Genomic DNA, 13,088 nt, shown 5'->3' on the forward strand with positions numbered 1-13,088 from the left:
TAGCCAGCGCGCCATACTACTGGTAATAAAAAAGAACGCTCAAGATTAAAACGCATTGGCTTGATCATGTGGCTCAGAACTCATCCAGCACATCACCGGAGCAAACCACGGTCATCTTCTCTGATGACCCTGGCCGGACTGGTTCTCTCATCACCATCACATAAATGAAAAAAGAGGACATGATCTTAAAGAAAAAATGGCGTAGATCACGAATATGACTTCAATTCAACCTAACTCCAAGTATATTGAGAGATAGATGGAGTTGAAATTTGAGGTACATGAATTGAGTTGCTTCGATTTGACCTCAAAGCAACTCAATCTTCTTGCCTACATTGGTAGGACTTCAGACAACTAAGGATCCAAGAGAATTGATGAGAATTGAGAGAGAATCGAAGAGAAGAAAAATCTGGAAAAATACCTTCAATGTTGTGTAAAACTTGATCTCTCTTGCTTCAATTCATGTTTGATCTTGCCTATGGAGTTTGCAGAAGTAGATTAGGAATGGTACAAGGTTTTGGATCCTGGAGTTTTTGAATCTCCAAACAGTGAGATTCAAACTCAAATTTCAAGTGAAATTTCTTAGGTTTTCCTTTCAATGGTGAGGGTTTCAAATGTGGGAGGCAAAGAAAGGGTCCTCAAAATTGATGCAATGGATCTCTATTTATAGCATATGCAAGTGATATTTGCACCTTTGAAAATTCTTCCAAATTTGGCAATGTGGAGTGCATGCTTGCATGGGCATGTACAGGCCCATGAAGCAACTCAATAAGGTCCAAATGCAAGTGAGATTGAGTCTGGATGTGGATTGTGATGCAAGGCAAAAGTGTATTGATGTTTGAAGAATGATTCTTGCCAATTGATACAACCATGTTCAGGCCAGGCGTAGACCCCTCAAACCCTGTCCAAAATGGATGAATTTGGACTCTTTGGAAAGGTTAGATCAAGAGGAACAACTCTTATGTTGAACACTTTTCCATTTGGAGCTTGTATCATGATGAATTTTGAGGTGGAAGTTTGGAAATTTCAACATGTCAAAATATTTTCTAAGTGTTAAGCCATATGTTCAATTATTCCACTTTGGCTAACTTTTTATGTGAGCTTCAAATGAGAAAAGTGTATTCATCAAGGTTGTATCTCTTTCAAAAACCTTCAAAATTGTCATAAATTTGACCTCATTTGGATTTGGGATGAATGAGTTATGCATTTTTGAAGTTGAGGAAAATAACTTGTTCAATGGTATTGGTCCAAATTGACCTATAATGTATCCTCATATCACATGCTCATAAAAGTTGAATTAGATCTTCCTCCAAACATCAAAGCTGAAGTAGACACCTTGAATTTGATTGTGCAACTTGTAAATCTTTCATCTCATAAACATTGAGCAAGTTATGACCTTGGGAAGTTGACTTTCAAATTAGGGTTTAGACAAAATGGCTTATAATCTTTCAACATAAAAAATGACTTTTCAAGCAAAACTAGCTCTAGACTTAAACATGAAAGTTGTTTGGAATGTCATTTAGAGTAACTTTGCTCTTGGAATCATTTTCATATGATAAAAATTGTAGGAGATAGGGTCTAGGGAAACCCATTTTTTATCAGATGAATTCCTCTAGTCAACCACCTTGCTAACTTGCAATTTTCTTGATTTTTTGGACTCATGGGAGATCATATATGCATAAGATGATGAAATTTGAGATGCCCCTTGAAATATTTGTTCAATTGGTGAAGAAGCTTGTTGAAGAAATTACACAAGACACCCAGATGAATTAGGGTTTCCAAGGCAAACCAACTTCAAACTCTTGATGATTTAATGATCAAAATAACATATGAAGCTCATGGGGACTCATGAATGATGTCTAAAGCCATTGTGGATCATTCCTTTGTTGAGCTCTTAGCAATGAGGGTCTTAAACCCTAGATGTGAACTTGATAGATCAAAGGTGATCAGGTGTCTTACCTACAAAAGAAATAGACAAGTGCAAAGACATATTTTTGGTATTTTGGTTAGTAAATGATAAAATAACAAGTATGATACAATCACATGGTGCTTGGTGATCTCTCCCAAAACAAACCCAATGAGTAAGGGGGTAAGGAGGATGCCAAGGTATGATCCCAATACCAATGCATATGATGTGAATAGCATGAGGGATCTTAGGGTCAAAATTGGGGTCTTACAACTACTACCATCAACAATATCAACAAACCGCACTTCGACCATCCATACAATACACTCCAATTCCTCAACCTAATTTTGGCTACTCAAACCCCAAATCTTTAACACTTCATTCTCTCAACCCACTTCTACATTCAACCCTGAAGATGTTTATTTTCCTCCATTCAACAGACTATACCAGACACCTTCACGCAACCAACACATTCAGTCACCAACTTTGAACTCGCAGATGAACAACTTCGGGATATGCCAAGTTTTTCCATTCACGATTTTGATGGTATGGATTTGGCGGTCAATACATCACATCAAAATCAAGATCTGTCTTCCGACTCTACTCCATCTCCAAGACAAAGAACTAAAGAGCTGAAAAAGAATGGCAAGTGTGGAACAAACTGCCATTCAGAGGAGAAGAAGGTTGTGTCTTGTAGTAGTGCTTGTGTGGGCCTTGGTACTTAGTAAGACGTGTGGGAAATGAGTTGCATTAATGTGTTTGAGCTTTCTACTTTCATAACCATGTGATCGTGTTAACTTCCTCAACGATCCTCTAATTGTCAGGCAAAATTAGGCAAATTAAAAGCAGCTGTGTAATGGACTGGTCAATTACTTTATAACCATGTCAAAACTATACTATCAGTTAAATATTATAATTACCAAGAACCGAGTGTTAGATATCAACTCAGCCATGAACTCATATTGACTAGTATAATCTAAGGATGAAACAGATAAACACGTTAACTTTTAAGTTGAGGCAATGGTAGGTTTACAATTTTATATATCAAAATCTATGATAAAAGTTGTTGACAATATATGAGGGCTAAAACTTAAATTGAACAATTGGTGCACTGGATCTAGTACTCATGAAGTTGGATCAATGATACCCATATTGCACGGTCATTTGTGATACCAGAAACAAGGCCATAACATTTAAATGCTAATGTGGCTTAGTCTCTACATAAAAATGCTACGCCGTGCTACATATACATCAATCTGAACGAGCAGAGGAGTCTGAAAGGACCTTAGATAAGGTACTTTGTAGCAAAGACACTGACTCAACAGCGGATTTTGTAAGCCAGCTGATCCCTACTTTAAGCCTATGTTCATCTGTTGGTAACCTCATCAAATAAGCTATTTTCCTAGCTGCAAAAACAGAAAAGCCCAGGCTTATTTTTCTTCTTATTTGCATGTTTTTAATAGGTTACCAGCGTAATAAAGAATGGCAGGTAAGACCAACATACCAGTATGGCCAACAGGACCTTCTAAAGTTAACCCCTCAATAAAACTCGGAGTAATAGCAGCATCACTTCTTCCCAAAGTTATCATCTCACCTAGATTCTGAAACCTAACACCCAGATTGAGAATAAATGTAGTGTTAGTTGTACATTATGAAACAATTAAACAAATTTATTAACAAATAACAAACTTCTGTGTCTGACGCTTCCATGAAGGCCACCGCCATAAGGGGGCTTTTATAGCACCAGATTGGCTTTTTTCTTTTTATTAGCAAAATAAAGAACTTCTAAATGCAAAACTACCTAAATGGCAAAAGCGGACGCCCATTGATTGCAGCCCAAAGATTCCAACCAGTAAAGTCTGCTTGTTGAAATGCAACCTGCAGAGTAAAGGAAAACAGACCGGCAAACAAAGATGTTAGTACTGTCAAAAGATATGCATCTCATAAGACCATTAGATACAATGTCAATAAAATCAAACCTGTGCGGTGGCTGGAAGGATCCTTCCAGTTGAATCCCTTAATGCCGAAGAGTCACCAAGAGCAAATATCCGTGGGTGACCCTTAACACGAAGAGTTTCATCTGTTTCCGCCTGTCCCCTGGCATTAAGTGGAATTACAAATGGTACATCTGAATATTCCAGATGAGGAAGAGGAGGTTTGGATCCAACAGTCCACAATACCAAATCTGCTTCAATGATTTTACGCTGCACTCCCCTTTCAGCAGGTTGCAGTTCCAGTATATACTTTTCAAAACCCGGCACTGTTTCAACACTTTCCACCTCTGTCGGAGTATTTGTAGACTCCAATTCACTGGCCCTCCGAATACAGTTGACAAAATAACCCAATAAAAGTTCAACCTTCCTGGACGAAAGAACCTAACATCCACAGTATAATGTTTCCATTCAGAAATCATAAAATTGCTTGGAATAATACTAGCAATGGAATTTGAAGGACTTAAACTTAATGGTATGAAAATGAAAATACTACTGCTACAATAATTTAAGAAAAGGGACAATTGCCTGCTAGAGAAGCATTAACTGCAAAACCAGGATTACAAGTTTGATGATTTCAAAAGTATTCAATATTTTAATTTCATCTTGGAACACCGATGTAGCATTCAATTATGGCTAATGCTTATTTGGTTTGGGATTAAGTTATTAACACTAACAGATTGATCTGAAATGTGTTTGTTAGAATAAGAATTACTTAAACTATGTAGAAGAAAGTTTGTATTTCAAACTGGCTCAGAATTGATTTCTTCCGAATAATTGATATAGTTAGGTTAAATTACTAAGCGACTTTATACGGATATTCCACTAGGTCCTACAGTTTAAATTTTGGAATGGGATCATATCATTTAAAAACATTAAATATGGCTCGATAGTTGGTCCCCATAGTGCTAAACAATATGGCGAACATGAAGACCATATTTAAAAAATTCAAAACTATGAAGACTCAAATACAAATTTTAAATTACAAGGACCCATTTGAATTTTTCTAAAAATTACCAGAACTAACAAAGTAATAACTCGAATAAATTAGTAATTCATTTAACATCTTCAAAAATGAAGCTCTAGATCTCTATATATCTGACTTCACTCGACTACATTTTATTAGGATGAAATAGTATACAACAACAACCAAACCTTATTCCACTAAATGGGGTCGACTACATGGATCAACTTCCGCCGTAATGTTCTATCCAAATCGTCAATCTCGAGATCTTTCTTATTAACTTCTCTTATTTTTTTTCTAGGTCTTCCCCTACCTCTAGTTGTTTGACTCCTCTCCATCTGGTACACTCTCCTGACCACAGAATCTACAGGTCTTCTCTCTACATGTCTAAACCACCTAAGTCTATTTTCCACTATTTTTTTTCACTATAGGCGCTACCCCAACACTCTGTCTAATATTGTCATTTCTAATCTTATCCTCTATCTAATTTAAAAGAACAGTATATCAGTATATCTCAGTGCCTTGCCAATTGTCATAGAGTAGTGCAAAGCAACAATGTGTGGACCATCACCTAATTGCTCATGGCTAAACAAAATAGATATTCGAGTTCCTGTAAACAATTAAAGTTAAACTCTAAACAACTTACTTTCAGTGCAGCTTCCCTATTGCCAGGTGGGGCAGTTGGGCAGATAGTTGTTTCAACATTAATAGCTCTCACAACTCCTTTATTTTGTAAGCGCTCTGCTACTGTTGCTGCTAATTCAACCCCAGAGTATCCACAACCAACAATAGCCACACTAATTTGGTAGTCCTTACCAAAGGTCTTTCTCTCTAATATTGTTAATCTATTGTTAACTTTCTGCAACAAGAAACCAGCATGTAAAATCATTAAAATATAAAGATTGTATATTGGCTTAAATAATTGATCGGTCCTATCTATCACGCACTTACACGTGCATCCTCCAGAGTTGAGAAAGGAATTGCAAATTCTACTGCTCCTGGTACAACTTCCAGCTTAGCTTCAGCTCCTAATGCAAGAACCAGCCTGGCTGTCCGGCACGAAGAAATGGAAAAAGTTCAAATCAACAAAAAAAAAAAACTATGCATTTATTTGTATATATTATACGCTGCCAGTGCACTTCATCTAAGAAAAAAAATAGATGGGTTCAGTATACTACAACATAGGATCTTGCCCGTAAATCTGAACCATTACTTAAGAATTAACTTAGGAGCATGATCGCAGCATGTATCCTATTTTTTACAAATTGAAGAACCTATGTCAATATGAAGAACACAGAACCAGAGAAAAACACATTATCTAGGGCAGCATATAAAACTTAATTGATGCCAGGATAGGCTGAGGTACTTAAATAGTGCATATTGTACCAGTCATATTCGATATGAAGGCCACTTTCAAGATGAACAGTTCCTCCACGAGTAGATGCATTGGATCCATTCACCCCCAAATGATCAGAGGGCTTCAAGACTTTTACTTTATCTTTCAAAAACTGCACACCAGTGTTTGCCAGCAAATCGGAGAAGCGAGGAGCTATTTCCCATTCATCCACTTCTGTATGTCATAATGTAATTCTACTTAATCATATATGAAACAAAGAAAACTGCAATTGTTGAATAAATATAATACTGCATACCACCAGATAGAAGCTCGTACAGCAGTGGCTTGAAAACAAATCGTTCAGATTGGTCGACAAGAGCAATCTGTTCCATATCATTTAAAGAATTTTTTTTTATATAAAACATCCCCAAGAAGCAAAAAGTGCAGAAAAATCAACAACTAAGCCACAGTGCAAGGATATAAGCAAGATTTATAACGAGTGGTACAATCAACTTGCAAAATAAGAACAAAATATATTGCAGCTTACCATGATTCATGAGAGTTAAGCTCTGCTTGGATAAACAGTTCAATATAGCGCTTATAGCATAAGTGTTTATCATATAGTGGTTTTAGTATAAACTATTTCCATAATAAAAGATAAAATAAAGTTATACTATACTCTTATAAGCTATAAGTTGTTTTCATAACCTATCATGGAGAGCTTATAGATATAAGTTGAAAACATTTTATAGCCATGTCATAAGCTGTTTCCATAAGTTCTTTCAAACATACTCACAAGTGCTTATGTCAGGAGATAAATTTAAATAAGTCAACAAACTCCTAATCCATTCCTCACCATGCAATCATAACATATAATTGGGATTAAATTTAAACTCAGTTCCTCTCATCTCTTACAATCTAACATAATGCTCCACTAAATATAAATATAAGGAATATTCTAAAGAGTGTCATTAGGGAACTTGTTAAGGAAACTAATATAGGAGTAAGGCATTTCCACGTTGTTATATGATTCTTTTTTTTTCTCTTTTGCTCCATTGATGAATGTTCTGTACCGAGACATAATCTCATCAAGAAAGATGCTCCTAAGTCATTCCTATCACAGATTTTGCATCAATTTCCACACACTTGAAAGAACTGAATTGAATTTGAATGTTAGAATACTCACATGTGGCTTTTTGTCTTCGGGCCACTGGAGTGATTCCAACCTTAAAGCAGTATATAAACCACCGAATCCACCACCTAAAATACACACTCTAGGCTTCTGCAAAACGTGAATCAGAGAATAAACATGCAATTACAAACAAACTAGCAAACTCTATACAAATTCAGTATTCAAAATTAACAAAAATAACCATACGAAACCTTGTTATCAGGCCAAACGAAATCCGTGTGCGCCTTTACTGTTTCAGATATCTCATCCACAACACCTCCATTGATGCCATTTTTTCCAGAAGCAAAAAACCGCAACGGTAACCGTTTTCTGGTGGAATTTGGAAATGAAGATGGATTGATTCCCCTGCTTCTCCAGCTACTCGGAAACAGCGTGCTCCATTGTTTCGCTCCACCTTATAGAAAGAAGAAGAAAAAGTGAATCCGATAGTGTTGAAATTTACAGTAATTGTTAAAAGAGGAAAACGAAAACAGCGATAATTTGAAAGTTGAAGTTTGATAGAAGAGAAATAGAGCATACGGTGAAAAGCGACTACGGTGGGTGATGCAGTTAAAGCAATGTGTGACATTTCTGAAAAGATGGAGAATGAAATTTGCATAAAGTTAGGGTTGGATTTATCGAAGTAGTGGAGAAACAATAGAATGCAACCCTGTGGTGGTATTGGGTATGGTTGTTCTGCTTCCACGCTTTCTACCTCTTCTCAACTCAACAGTTGCTATCCAGCTCTTTAGTAGAGCTGGCCTATTAGTCGAGAAGGGCTTAGGAATGTATCATTATGGTTTAATAAATATGAATAATATTTTTATATTTATTATTGTTACTATTATATCAAATTTCGTATTTTTGATTCATTTATAAATTTGTTAATTTTTTTAATAATCTATATTTACTAATTTACTTACATAATTAAAATTAGGATTAAATATATTTGTCCTTTTAAATATCTCAAATTTTATTTTTAGTTCTTCAAAATTTTTTTTTAAAGAATGATTCTCTTAAAAATTTTAGAAGATATTACTATAAATAAAATTTAAGATATTCAAAAGAATCATCAACATATTTAATCCTTAAAATTATTATATATTAAAAATAAACTAGCCACATCGGACTGTAATTTTCCGCTAAGTTTCAATAACTCTGATAAAATCTTTAAATTCGTTTATTTTAAAGAGGTGATCTATTCACCCCTTCTCGATCACTAGTCAAACCGTCTAACAAGTGGTATCAGAGCGCCGGTTCGCTGGTGCTCTGTGGCTGCCTGTAACGATATGGATTCTGAACCAAAGGGGGCGTATAATAGAGCGCCTATTTTCAACGGTGAAAATTACGGCTACTGGAAAGACTGCATGCGAGCTCATATAAATTTTGTGGGTAGGCTAGTATGGACTGCCATTGAAAATGGTCCTTTTCAAATTACTATGACAAATGCGACTGGCGCCATAGTTCCTAAACCAGAAGCTGATTGGAATGAGAAAGATGAGAAAAAGTGGTCGTGTGATTGGAAAGCTCGAAATATGCTAATTTCAGCACTTGGTGTTGATGAGTATTATCGGGTATCCCATTGCACGACAGCTAAAGAAGTGTGGGATGCTTTAGAAGTTGCCCATGAGGGTACTACTGAAGTAAAACAGTCCCGCATTAACACACTCAATCAAGAGTTTGAGCTCTTTTGCATGAAACAAGGAGAATCTATCTCCGACATGCAAAAGAGATCCACTCATCTCAGTAATAGGTTGAATGCACTTGGAAAACCTGTTTCCAATGAAATAGCTACTAATAAAATTCTGAGGTGTCTTAGCAGGGAATGGCAACCTAAAGTAACAGCTATTAAGGAAGCCAACGATCTAACGACACTTTCGATTACAACTCTGTTTGGAAAGCTGGAAGAACATCAGCAAGCATTAGAAAGTCTTGAAAAGTTTGAGAACAAAAGTAAGAAGGAAAAGGAGAAGAAGAGAGACAAAGAGGGAGAGAAGAAGCCAATAGCTCTTGTGGCCTCTAGCTCTAAGTCCTCACGTAAAGAGCAAAGTGATAATGATTCAAGTAGTGACAAAGATTTGGATGATGAGGAAATGGGACTGTGTTGTAATGAGATATAATAGATTCATTCGAAAGAACGGAGTCAAGCATTCCGACAAAAATCTCATGAAGTTTCGAAGACAATCTACAGATTCAAAACAGGAAGAGAATAAAAAGAGTAGAGGAAGAGGATCTTGTTTTAATTGTGGTAAATCTGGACATTATAAAACAGACTGTCCTATGAAGTATAAAGATCAAGGAAAAGCTCCACCAAAAGGGTACAGCAAACAAAGAAGAGCTTACATTGCATGGGAAAGTGACAGTGATTCATCAAGCACACAAAGCTCAAGTGATAGTGATGAAACCGCAAATCTGTGCCTTATGGCTCACACCAGAAATTTGTCCTACCACAAGAAGAAAATCAATGATAAAAAGGTAAAACAAGCCTACTATAATAACTTCTCTTCTATGAACTTTGCTGAACTGAAAATAGCTTTTGAAAAACTGCATAACGAAGTTGTAGATGCTTTCAAAGGATTATCTTCCGATAAACAAATTTTTTCATTTCTGGAAGGTAAAGTATACAAAGCTGAAAATGATTTAGAATCGTTAAAAGCTAGTATTGCAGAAAATTTAAAAATTATTGACATTGATGGATGTAGTAAAGTTAGGTATTGTGAAGCTTGTCACATCTGGCAAAAAGAGGTAAACACTCTCAAGGTCAAATTGGAAAAAGCTTTACAACCTAAGGTTACTTATGCCGTTGACTCTAGGTTGTTTAAGAAGTCATTAAACCCACCATATGTAAAGTACTCTTTTATTCCAAAGGATTTAATGAACAAGAATAAACAAACACATCATCATGGTTTATGTCATTATTGTTGTCATGCTGGCCATACCATTGAGAAATGCAAGTTTAGGAGATTTCTTGTTTCTAAAGGTATTTATCAATTGAAGCCAAAAGGCAACCATGTTAGCACTTACCCACTTGGACCCAATGAAAATTGGGTACCAACTTCTCTCTTTTGATATTGTAGGATGAGTGCCTTGCTTCCGTAGATAGGAGATGGTTTCTTGACAGCGGTTGCTCAAGGCACATGACCGGTGACATATCGCTTTTCATAGACTTCAAAGCAAAGAAGAAGGGATATGTTACTTATGGAGACAATAACAAAGGAGCTATACTCGGCAAAGATAGTGTAGGTAATCCCTCTACCACTACTATTTCTGATGTCCATTTAGTAGAGGAGCTTAAACACAATTTGTTAAGCATAAGTCAATTGTGTGACAAGGGCTATAAAGTTTCTTTCACAAAAACTTGCTGCATAATTGAACATGCTGAACAGAACGTTGTGTTTAAGGGTGTAAGAGTAAACAATATTTATATGCTTGACCTTTTTGATGTATCTTTAACAAGTACTAAATGCCTAGTTACCTTGAATGATGATTCTTGGCTTTGGCATAGACGTTTAGCGCATGTTAATTTCGATTTGCTAAATAAGGTTGTATCTAAGGATCTAGTAGTCGGTCTTCCAAAAATAAAATTTTCAAAAGACCACCTATGTGACGCGTGCCAAATGGGAAAGCAAACAAGGGTCTCTTTTAAATCTAAAAGTGTAATTTCAACTTCACGACCCCTTGAGCTTCTCCATATGGATCTCTTTGGACCTTCTAGGACTAAGAGCTTAGGTGGAAATTATTATGGTTTTGTAATCGTTGATGACTACTCTAGATTTACTTGGACTATATTCCTTCATAGCAAAGATGAAACTTTTTCTGCTTTTAAGAGTTTTGCAAATCTGTCCCAAAACAAAATGAATTCCAAAATAGTTACAATCCGTAGCGATCATGGTGGTGAATTTCAAAACTATCACTTTGATAAGTACTGTGACAAGTATGATATTGAGCATAACTTTTCAGCTCCTCGAACTCCACAACAAAATGGCGTTGTGGAGCGTAAAAATCGTGTTTTAGAGGAGTTGGCAAGAACAATGCTAAATGAAGGTGGATTACCAAAATACTTTTGGGCTGATGTAGTTAGCACAGCTTGTTATGTTTTAAACAGGATCTTAATCCGTCCTATTTTAAATAAAACTCCTTATGAGCTTTTAAAAGGAAGAAAGCCAAACTTGTCACATCTTCACGTATTCGGTTGTAAGTGTTTTGTTTTGAATAACGGTAAGGAAAATATTGGGAAGTTTGATGCAAAAGCGGATGAAGGTATCTTTCTTGGATATTCACAATCAAGTAAAGCATATAGAGTGTATAATAAACGTTTACTTACTGTTGAAGAATCTGTCCATGTTTCTTTTGATGAGTCTTATCCGAAAAATGTCGGAAAAGGTATTTCTTTTGATGACGCAGGTGTATCTACAGAAGACATACTCAAGGAAGCTGTTACGGAAACTGATCAATCCATAACAGTTGTGTAACACCTCAAAATTTGCCCTCCTCTCTTGGGACTAGCTTAACATATTGCATTGCATTTTTAGGTCATTAGGCATTGCATATTGCATATCATGTGGTTACTTTGTGCAAATCATCCTCACAAGTCTTGATCAGAAGATGGAGAGGTTATGTGCAAGCTAGGGTTTCATTGGACTGGTCATTAATCATCTGAGGATGGAAGTCCAAATTAGGGTTTTTGATTCTCAAAGGGATTGATATTCATCTTGGTTGCAATGATACATCATCATCATCATGGTCTTGTTATCATCCAAGAGATTCAGAAGATTGATTACCTTGGGATTAGGGTTTTGACCACTGGTCAATCCTAATCAATTGCATTGGGCCAATCAGGGCATGACAAGGAGATGGGGTCTACAGTGGATATGGGGATCATAACATGATTATATGGATCTTATAGAGGCTAGGGTTTCACCCTTGAGCCATTTCATCAGAGAATTGGGGCTCAGATTGATCAGTGCATTGCCAAATTCATCTATCAGTTGAAAAGTCAATTGTGGTCAACTGTGCTTGATTTTATGGATTTGGAGGTGGGAGAGAGTTGGATACACTTCATTCATGTTGAAACAAGTTTTATTTGACATGTCAAAGCTCAAGAATGAAGAAAATAAAGTCAGGACAAAAATTGCCAAAAATGGAAAGTGACTTGTAATGGAAGTTTCCAAAAATGAAAAGTTTTTCACCATAAAATTACATGTCCAAAAAAGCTTCAAATGAAAATTTGTTCAACATGAAAGTTGTAGATCTTGTTCTCACCTTTCCAAAAAGTCCAAGAACTTGAAATTCTCATGTATGGTTGACAAGTTATGGTCCATTCATTTTCCAAAAATGCCTATAATCAAAGTGGCATAACTTTCACATGGAATGTACAAAATGGATGATCTTTTTATGAGAAAACTCCATTTCACATGTACTTTCATGGTGCATAATCAAAATTCATCAAAAATGGTCAATGCAAAGGTCAATTTTCAAGTGCATCAATTAAAAACCAAGGGCAAAATGGTCCAATTTGAGAAATACATGCAATTTTGAAGTGAGGATTTTTGCAACACTCTCCAAATGCAAATTGAAAGTTGTTTGAGCTGTCATGGTGTAATATTTGGCAAGGGCATTTTTGGACTTGCACTTAAGTTTCACATTACACTAATTAAACAAATTTTTGCTAATTGAGATTAGTACATTGGATTAAGGGATGGTATAAATGATTAATTGTAACA

The 13,088-nt window shown here is 36.0% G+C and overlaps 1 protein-coding gene across 1 annotated transcript; it reads right to left on the bottom strand.

The window, feature by feature from the left end:
* Positions 1 to 2,886: 2,886 nt before the first annotated feature.
* LOC127104529 (alternative NAD(P)H-ubiquinone oxidoreductase C1, chloroplastic/mitochondrial) lies at positions 2,887 to 8,148 on the bottom strand. Its single transcript, XM_051041712.1, has 11 exons — positions 7,906 to 8,148; positions 7,578 to 7,780; positions 7,381 to 7,476; positions 6,511 to 6,577; positions 6,245 to 6,428; positions 5,810 to 5,903; positions 5,505 to 5,717; positions 3,883 to 4,278; positions 3,705 to 3,781; positions 3,408 to 3,511; positions 2,887 to 3,309 (listed from the first exon to the last, which is right to left on the bottom strand). Exons 1-11 carry the CDS (start codon positions 7,982 to 7,984, stop codon positions 3,155 to 3,157), a joined length of 1,668 nt encoding a protein of 555 aa, XP_050897669.1. The 5' UTR covers positions 7,985 to 8,148; the 3' UTR covers positions 2,887 to 3,154.
* Positions 8,149 to 13,088: the final 4,940 nt, after the last annotated feature.

This window comes from Lathyrus oleraceus, chromosome 7 (genome assembly GCF_024323335.1).
Source record: "Lathyrus oleraceus cultivar Zhongwan6 chromosome 7, CAAS_Psat_ZW6_1.0, whole genome shotgun sequence".
Lineage (NCBI taxonomy): Eukaryota > Viridiplantae > Streptophyta > Magnoliopsida > Fabales > Fabaceae > Lathyrus > Lathyrus oleraceus.

What these genes read in the sequence shown, in the direction of transcription:
- LOC127104529 (XM_051041712.1), bottom strand. Translation starts at nt 7,984, where the DNA reads ATGCAAATTTCATTCTCCATCTTTTCAGAAATGTCACACATTGCTTTA. An exon ending in CAACTCTGGAGGATGCACGT is followed by an intron (nt 5,718 to 5,809) that starts GTAAGTGCGTGA and finishes TTCTTGTTGCAG; the next exon opens with AAAGTTAACAATAGATTAAC. An exon ending in TCCTTCCAGCCACCGCACAG is followed by an intron (nt 3,782 to 3,882) that starts GTTTGATTTTAT and finishes TTTACTCTGCAG; the next exon opens with GTTGCATTTCAACAAGCAGA.